Source organism: Apis dorsata, unplaced genomic scaffold (assembly GCF_000469605.1).
Source record: "Apis dorsata unplaced genomic scaffold, Apis dorsata 1.3 scaffold_77, whole genome shotgun sequence".
Taxonomy (NCBI): domain Eukaryota; kingdom Metazoa; phylum Arthropoda; class Insecta; order Hymenoptera; family Apidae; genus Apis; species Apis dorsata.
Genome location: NW_006263375.1, coordinates 424346 through 433629, shown reverse-complemented (window position 1 = coordinate 433629; position 9284 = coordinate 424346). Strand labels below are relative to the sequence as shown.

General features: G+C 29.9%; 2 protein-coding genes across 42 annotated transcripts in view; one reads left to right on the top strand and one right to left on the bottom strand.

Annotated features, from left to right (window-relative positions):
• LOC102672646 (scavenger receptor class B member 1-like) overlaps positions 1–5065 on the top strand; it is a 24810-nt gene extending 19745 nt beyond the window's left edge. For both annotated transcript variants that reach the window (XM_031508168.1, XM_006610745.2), the window contains exons 2-9: positions 1118–1209; positions 2405–2565; positions 2654–2792; positions 2890–3093; positions 3221–3365; positions 3446–3700; positions 3791–3909; positions 4008–5065. In XM_031508168.1, coding sequence (XP_031364028.1) covers positions 2661–2792; positions 2890–3093; positions 3221–3365; positions 3446–3700; positions 3791–3909; positions 4008–4445 — 1293 coding nt within the window. In that variant the 5' untranslated portion in view covers positions 1118–1209; positions 2405–2565; positions 2654–2660 and the 3' untranslated portion in view covers positions 4446–5065. The remainder of the gene's footprint in view (positions 1–1117; positions 1210–2404; positions 2566–2653; positions 2793–2889; positions 3094–3220; positions 3366–3445; positions 3701–3790; positions 3910–4007) is intronic.
• Positions 5066–5742: 677 nt separating this feature from the next.
• LOC102681358 (cytoplasmic dynein 1 intermediate chain-like) overlaps positions 5743–9284 on the bottom strand; it is a 13040-nt gene continuing 9498 nt past the window's right edge. For 20 of the 40 annotated variants that reach the window (XM_006610715.2, XM_006610722.2, XM_006610716.2 and 17 more), the window contains 6 exons: positions 8611–8787; positions 8375–8531; positions 7934–8306; positions 7629–7860; positions 7118–7545; positions 5743–7008 (listed from right to left, as the gene is read on the bottom strand). In XM_006610715.2, coding sequence (XP_006610778.1) covers positions 6847–7008; positions 7118–7545; positions 7629–7860; positions 7934–8306; positions 8375–8531; positions 8611–8787 — 1529 coding nt within the window. In that variant the 3' untranslated portion in view covers positions 5743–6846. The remainder of the gene's footprint in view (positions 7009–7117; positions 7546–7628; positions 7861–7933; positions 8307–8374; positions 8532–8610; positions 8788–9284) is intronic. The other 20 variants (XM_006610717.2, XM_031508157.1, XM_006610719.2 and 17 more) reach the window with 1 other exon arrangement.

Genomic DNA, 9284 nt, shown 5'->3' with positions numbered 1-9284 from the left:
TATATATATATATATATATATATATATATATATAATATATTTAAGATGGAGGGAAAAGACGAAGGCTAATGCGTTTTATGAAAAACGTGACTAAAAATTTCTAAAAAGTAAGATATGAATAATCTTAAGGAAAGTCCGGTCATCAAGGTTTTTAAGTGCAAACTAACGACACGATGATCGTTTAGAAGAACTTTCGAGAAGATATGAGGCAAGCTCTTTTTTTTTGGATTTTAGTAATTTCATAATAATTGGCCAAGAATTGCCAATATAAAGTGTTGAAAATATGAAAGGAATAGTTTTATAATAAAATATCATTAAATACCAGAAATTGGCTTGATTTTATACTTGAAATAAGAAAAAAAAAAAAAATAAATAAATAAACGAATAAAGCAAGAAATCGGTAACACGAAATAACGATCAATCGTTGAAAATATTTTTAATTGCAAAAAGTAAAATTACGAAATGAATTACTCGTAAAAAACACGTTTTATTTATTTTTTTTTTTCCGAGCAATTTGTTCGCGATTTCAACATTATTTCGACGTTGTTAACGATATTTTAATGCTTTATTAGGGGCAATCGTAAGCTTTATAAAAACCACGAGGGAACGAAATAATTATCAATAGATCTGTGCATTCGAGATGAGACAAGTGACATAATGTATCTTGTGAAAAGTATCTTGACATCTTCCTTTTGTTTCTTCGAATACATGATTCACGTCTAAACATGTCAAAATATTAATTACTTTGTTCAAGAAAGAATATATATATATATACAATACTTCATAACGTATTATTAAATAATTATTTAATTTTCTTCACAAGTTGAAATATTATGACATAGAACTTTCAATGTATATTAATCAAATACAATTATCTCACATAGTACATAACGTTGATGGGATACTTATGATGATTCAGAGAACGTTATGTCATTGAAATTTCTCGGAAGTTGGCCTTATTCTTTTCATAATAGTCGAATAATTTTGGCTGGAAAATGATACATAGACAAACGAATGGAAGAATAAAATCCCATGTGTTTGGAATAATAAATACAATAACAAAGATTAGAAATTTATCGATTATCATTTATCGTATCTATGTATTTATGCTTTGTAGGTAGAGTGTCAGCAATTTTCATAGGAATTCTGACGCTCGTGATCGGAATTATTTTAAGCAGTATACCTTGGGTGGATTACATTATATTAAAGGTACGTAAAATAATTTAAAATAATTTAGTTTTTGTAAAAGATTCTCTTAGAATTATTCTTATTATTTATTCTTGATTCCAAGTAATAGTTAACCAAATAGGAATTATTTTTAAAATTTGAATTTTCATAAATCCAATTATGTTTATATTAATATTTTTATATGTAAATATGAATATTACACATATTAACATATTGAATATATTTATTATATAAAACTGTTTTACTGGCAGCTATTTACCAAATCTAATTATATTCCATTGATTAACTGGAATTAACAATAACATAAGCATTTTTAGCATTATTTAATTAAATGCACAGTTTAGTATTTCATTAATATTTACATTGATAATAAACTGGGATTATTATTAATATGTTTTATTCATATAACGATAATGTCAGAGCTTAAAATCTGAATCATTCAATATATTCTTCGATGATATTAAATTTCAAATTTATTTTAAATAATTATTTAATAACACTGTATAATAAGCAATATTTTTTGATGTTACGATATTTCTTTGAAAATGACTCTTCAATTATTATTATTATTATTTTTTTCTTTCCTCATTTGATAATATAACTTAATTTATAAAATCACATTAATTCTTCATCATTAATTTCTTGTTTTACAATACAATGAGCAAAAATATCATTATATTAGTTATCGATATTGTTATATAAGCATCATTGATAAATAAAATAAACTTGATCAATCGTGGAAACGATGACGATCTTCCTCGAATTAATTTCTAATCTCTAATAATTTAATTGGAGTGAATATATTAACAAATTAAATTAACAAAAATCGAAAATTATTTTTACTCTTGCTATCCTATGATGTCAATATTCGATCATAAACGAGATAAATTTTTGAAACCAAGATTATTCTTCTTTTTCGTTTAATCATCAAAATTTACTTTCGTTTTTATCATTTCCTGTAAATGGTTAACAATTATATATGGAGGCACGTTCTCGTGTTCCAAATTACCAAACATTCTTTTTATTCAATCGTTCTACGTGCTTTATAATAAGTTTATATTCGCAAAATATAAATAAGATAATATAAATAATATAATGTATATAAGATATATATATTATATATAATATATAATAATATAATATATAAAATAATATAAATATATATATAAGAAAAATGCAATTCTTTATTTTTCTTATATAATATTTTTCTCTTCAGCAACTTCGATTGTGGAATGGGTCTCTTTCCTTTCAATACTGGCAGAAACCAGGAGTAGTTAGATTGACCAAAGTTTACATATTTAATGTGACCAACGTAGAAAACTTTTTGCAATACAACGAAAAGCCAAAATTACAAGAAATTGGCCCGTTCGTGTATAAGTGAGTATCGTTTCATCCCCAACATAGGGGCATAAATTATTACATATCTTTTAATTTCGTAACATATCTTTTAATTCGTGTAACACAGAGAGGATATGGAAAAAGTGAATATCGTTTTCCATAACAATGGTACCGTAACTTATCAACACAAGAAAATATTAAACTTTGTACCAGAGTTGTCGAAGGATAAAGATCTCAAAGTAATAGTGCCAAACATTCCGCTATTGGTAAGTTTTTATTTTTCTCGATTTTCACGAAAAAGATCGTGGATCGCACGAAATAAATTCGCGAAGAGAATCTTTTTAACCTTATTATATTTTTCAGACATTGTCGACGCAAAGCAAGAGTCTACCTCGATTTATCACTTTAGGATTATCTATGTTTTTGAGCGGAATGCACATGAAATCGTTCGTTCCAGTAACCGCTCAAGAACTCGTTTTTGGATACGACGATCCATTAGTCAGCATCGCCCATCGATTCTTTCCAAAAACGAGACGTCCCATGAGTCAAATGGGACTTCTTCTCGGGGTAATATACGGAAAAAATAAATAAATAGATGGATAAAAATTATTACTGTTAGGTTTAGAAAAATTTGTAAACAATAATTAACGTCATTCTTTATGACACACACAAGTGTTGACGTATTTAATTGCAGAGGAATGGCACGTTGGAGGAAGTGTCTACTATCTTTACGGGGCACACGGATATGAGGGAGTTTGGATTAATAAATCGTTTGAATGGGATGGATCGTCTACCGTATTGGCCAACCGCGCCTTGCAATTCTATTCGCGCTTCAGAGGGTGGATACAATTGGATTAAATATCTTTTACTCAATTCAATAAAAGAAATATTATTACAGGATATCTTTATCCTGTCGTAGGATCCTTTTTCCCACCCCGTGAGAAAACTGGCGCCGACATCGTGCACATTTGGGACAAAGATCTTTGTCGAACCTTGCCTTTAAAATATCACGGCTCAACCGAGAAATCAGGGATCAAAGCGGATTTATATGTACCCCCTGACGCCGTGTTTGGACGGCCAAACGAAAGCGCTCCAGAAAACGAATGTTTTTGTCCGGATGACATGTCCACGTGTCCTTCGAACGGATTGCAAAATATCAGCCCTTGCCAGTATAGTAAGTAGTAACCCCATAAATTATTCGATTTTATTTTTTTTAACAATTTTCAGAGAAGAAAAATGAAACTTATCCTTTTAATTTCAACAGGCGCACCGGTTTATCTTTCCTTCCCTCATTTCTACAAAGCGGATCCTAATTTATTGGATGCGGTCGAGGGATTAAATCCAAGGCGAGAAATACACGAAACTTATTTTAAAATTCAACCAGTGAGTGTTATTTCAAATAACAATAAAAATGGAGATAATAAATATATTGTGTGTTTGTATGATGGATGAATCATTTGAAATTCGTTTGTTTGACACAGAAAATTGGTGTGCCTTTAGAGGGGAAGGTCCGGGTACAATTGAACTTAAAGATCGAACACCAACCGTTGATCAGTGTTGTGTCGAATTTTCCCGACATCGTGTTTCCTATCATGTGGCTGGAGGAAGGTATCGAAGAGCTGACACCCTCTATACGTAGATGGGTTTATTTTGCAACAACATTTAGCGATGTTGCTGCGCCTTGTACCTCGTATGGATTAATTCTAGTCGGTATAGTAATCATATTCGTCGTGTTCATGAAGGCTTACAACAACGTGGTGCTCACGCACGAAGCGATCGAATTAGGCAAACGTACCATAAGAAGAGGTTCCACGTTGTTAATGAATGGACAGCACAAATTATTAATGACTCGAGAACAGTATGTTTTGCTCACAGATAAGGAGGATAATGACGAGAAATCAGGGATAATAGAGATCTAGTTAGTTATAGATTTTTTTCCTTCTTTCTTTTTTTTTTTTTTTTTTTCTTTTTCCTTAAATAGATGTATATTACGAAGTCATCTAAGAATCGTTTTGTAATGTAGGATTTGTAATCGTTTGATACTATAGACCAAAGCTTTTGTTCTAATTACCTGAAGAAAATATCGATATAGATGTATACATATATATATATATATATATCGATTCCAATAGAGTTTGGCAAATATTCACCGATTACCTGTATGTTTCTTTTTTTTTTTTTTTTTTTTCTTTTTCCTTAAATAGATGTATATTACGAAGTCATCTAAGAATCGTTTTGTAATGTAGGATTTGTAATCGTTTGATACTATAGACCAAAGCTTTTGTTCTAATTACCTGAAGAAAATATCGATATAGATGTATACATATATATATATATATATATCGATTCCAATAGAGTTTGGCAAATATTCACCGATTACCTGTATGTTTCTTTTTTTTTTTTTTTTGTTTTGTTTTCTTTGTTTTCTTGTCTACATCTGTGATTTCATCTGTTTTATTTATAATGATGTGTACGAAACAGATCGTGCTTGGACGAACGAAAATGGATAACGAAAGAACAAAAGAACGAAATATGTGAAGAAGCAAGTGAATAAATTTATTTTGATTAGTATTCGATATGAATTATATTGGGAATATAATGGGTTATATGGGAATTTGTTGTAACTTGGTTCACGCACGATCAAAATTCGGTGCAATATTACAAGTATTGTATCTTAGATATTAATTACCAAAACTCAGAGGGAGCATTAGTTAGAATAAGATCTTTAATTTTTATCTTTTAGGATTTTAATATTTCTAAAAATAAAACTAAGAAAAGTTTGTAAAAATTTTAAAAATCTATTCGTTAGTTCGAATGAGTAAAATAATGTGTGAAAAGCATATAATAATATACGTAATGCGTTACATTTTATAACTTGTGACTAATAAAATTTATATACTCATAAAATATAATTTTATAAAATTTTAAATATACTTGAAAGCTATTTAAATAATGATCAAAATTTCTATAATTTTAATTGTTTCTAACGAAATGAAATTATATATCTTTTATTGTATTTTTAAACTATTGTAAATTATTGTTATTGTCAATAAAATTTATCATAAATTGGTATTATACTACATATATATTTTGTAATTTATGATACCTGAAATGTAATTACGAAGTATTTAAAATCTATAATTGAAAATTTATATATCAATTATACACACAACTCATACACTCATGTTAGTAAAATAATTTTACTATTTTTTTTAAGATAAATTTAACAAGAATCTTTTAAATAAAATTTTATTTATAGCATTGAAGAAATATGATTAACTCATCTAGACAATTATTTATCGTAACTTAAATTTAAAAAATTCGCATTATACAAAAAACATTAATAAAGTTATATACGATTGCATTCAGAATATTATTGAATGTGTAATTAATTGTAAATTAAATGATTTTTTTTTATAAAAAAAAATTATGCTTTAAAATATGCTTGACTTGAGCAGAAGTACATATTTGGACATAGCACTATATAACAGTATCACATTTTAGATAAAGCCCAGCAATTTATAATAACGCAAAAATAATGATATATTTACATTTTTTAATAGACAATATGTCTTCGATAAATTTTACTATTTTTTTTTCTATGTTATGAGCTATACATTACAAAAAAAAAATGTGAAATTTAAATTATGTTAAAGTTTCTATGAGAATATAAATAATACTAAAATCATTTAAAAATTATTGTACTAAATTAGATCAGTTTCAATAGTTAAATATCCTACTGGTGTTATTTTTAATACATTAGTTGAGAATATTAGCACGAGAAATAATATGAATTTTTGAAAATTAATTCTGAAACTAAAATATAAATATTTTAAAAAATTCGAAATAATAAAATATTATATTACAATTTATCTGATGCATGTTATAATTTATCCGATACTGTCAAATTTCTTCTAATTATTTTCTTGCAATATATCGATTTAAATCGTGCTTCACAGCATTTATTATTTACATGCACAGATATGTTGTACACATCCTTAATAATCTAATGAGATAAAGTTTTTCGGTAAAGATATATTACTTCTATTGGACATGTGGAATTTATAGCCATTCGAATGCACAGCAATTGCTCATAAACAAACTACTAATATCTTGCTCTTGCTGTTTAATAATTTTATACAGAACAAAGGTGTTTTAATTAAGAATACACCTATAAATTATAGTTAGTAGAATACACTTTTTTTTTCATTTCTGTTACGATCTTTTTCTATGATTATTCGTATTTTTAATTCATTTGATTTTTATATTTTAAAGTATTCAAGCCGACTTTAGCGATAATTTTAAAAAGAAATTATACCTTTATCTGAGAGGGCATGTCGTTAGAAGCGGAGGTATGGAAGTTAAAGAAGTAGGCTCTCTTAAATTAAGTTTATGCAGTTCTTCGTCGGCTTTGTTGTGTTTCAACTCTTGCTGAGTGTACAAAAATTTATTCCATTCATCAATTCTAGGATGTGCCAAATGCTATGTTAAAAAAAATGTAAATATTCAATATTACTCATTATTATTCATTATTCATTATTCAAATATTATTAAATTAAAATAAATAAAGATCAATACAAGCTGATCTTACCTCAGCAACATCGTACACCCAAATCTTTCCAGAATCATCGCCAACAGTTACGTGTAAACCACTCGGTGTCCATGAAACTCTGTTAAGAGCCGGACATCCATTAATAACAATACTAGCCGTAGGTACTTCAGTATCTTGATTAAGATTCCACAAGTCTAATCGTCCTGAGTCATCTACAGCAGCGAATAGAGCCGGATGAGTAGGCGACCACGCAACGTCATAAACGTAATCGCCATTATGTTCGAAAGAGTATAAAGGTTTGCTTTCTTTAAGGCTCCACAGTTTGATCGTCCAATCGATAGACGATGTTAAGAATAGATGCGAGAAATCTATTCCACCTTGTACAGCATGTGCGCTAATTCCTGTAACTGGTCCTTGATGACCTTCGTAAGTCTCCAATACACCTGCTTTTGTACCGTGGCGACAAGCTAATAAGGAAATAATTTCCATTAAGACGGATACATCATGTATGTAAAAAAGATGTTTAATTTGATTAAAAAAACTTGTTTACCAGAGTATACGGTTCCTTCTTCACTACCTACAACGAAATTGTTAACATCACCATGAGGGAATGCTAAACAAGTGGCAGCAATTGCTTTCGACTGTTTAGTGTGAAGATCTAATGTTTCTTGCGGTTGTGACAACATGTCTAAACTCCAGGAACACAATTTTCCATCGGTCGATATACTTATTAAATTGTGCGCGTTTTGTGCCCCAACAACGTTTAAACAGTACACAGGGTGCTAGAGAAATGTTATTCTTAATGTTACATAATAATAACATGTACTTGTGTTGAAAAATTGTCGAATAACTTACGGTATGTGCGCTTGCCGATAATGGAGTACGTTGAATAGGAGTTCTCTTTTGCACTCTGTTATCCCAGAGTACGATCTGTCCGGAATAAGTACCCCCTAAGATTAAATTAGGATGAAATCTTGCAAAGGTGGTCGACATGACTGGAGATTGACAATGAAAAATGAACTCTGGCGTCGTTTTCTTGAACTTTGTGTTCCAAACCAAACACACCCCGTCGGGATCGTTCGGAGTGTCATCGTTATTGTTATAGGAGGCTGCGAGGAGTTCTGGAAACTGGGGCGACCAGTCCATAGAGGTCACGCATCGATTGCGGGACCATCGATCGCAGAAGAACCATCGATTCAACCACAAACGTTGATGATTCTTTTCATCCCTACGAAACGAGTAATATCGAATATCGATCACGAGAATAATCAAGCATTATATTTATCTTATACTCACATCCCGTCTTCGCCATCCATAGTACCGGTATAATCGCTATAAATATTAACCGATTCTCCTAACGCTCTTTCCACGATTCTACTAGTACGATCGAGGAATCGTTGGAAATCTTCGGAGAGTATAATCATTTGTTTCTCCTCCTCGCTCAGTTCCTGTACTGTGGATTGAAATTTGTAAATAATAATAATTGCGACTATTAAGGATTAATATAATAATTTTAAACGTAGAAAAATTACCTTCTTTAGGTTTTTCCTTTTCCTTCTCTTGCTCCACTTGTGTAACCGCTGGCTGCACTTCCTTAACTTGTGGCAAACCATGGGGAAGAATTCCGGGTGGAAGCTTGCTTTGGAAACCATCCATATGCGGCAAACTGTTCTCTTCGTCTTCGGCTTGGCCATCATCAAATGTCAAAACTGTGGTGAATAAGCTGGTTCCGCCACGAATACCCTAATTTCGATATATCTATCTACCTCTGGCAAAACTGCCCTACTTTTTTAAGATTCGAGTGCGCTACGTTTAAGAAAAAAAGAGAGAAAGAAAGAGAGAGAGAGAAAAAAAAAAAAGGAAAAAAGAAAATAACTATAACTATAATCTCGTAAACACTACGTATTCTTTTTATTGGTACCTCCTACGAGACATTCTATGTAAAATAAATAATTGCAAAGACCTATTGCGTAAAAATATGCACGAAACAATAAGAAAAGAATAAAAAGAGAGCGAAAACGCGATGCATGCACATATTTGTGCAAATTTGTGTAAATCTTTGGTTAATTTAGAATATATTAGCGTATAATCGTGTAATATTGTAATAATATCGTAAAAGATAAAATAAAAACTTTTTGCCAAATGAACAAATTTGAAAGCGTAAAATTGAAGGGATGCAACTCTCTTTCTTACAAAAGCTTTTTTG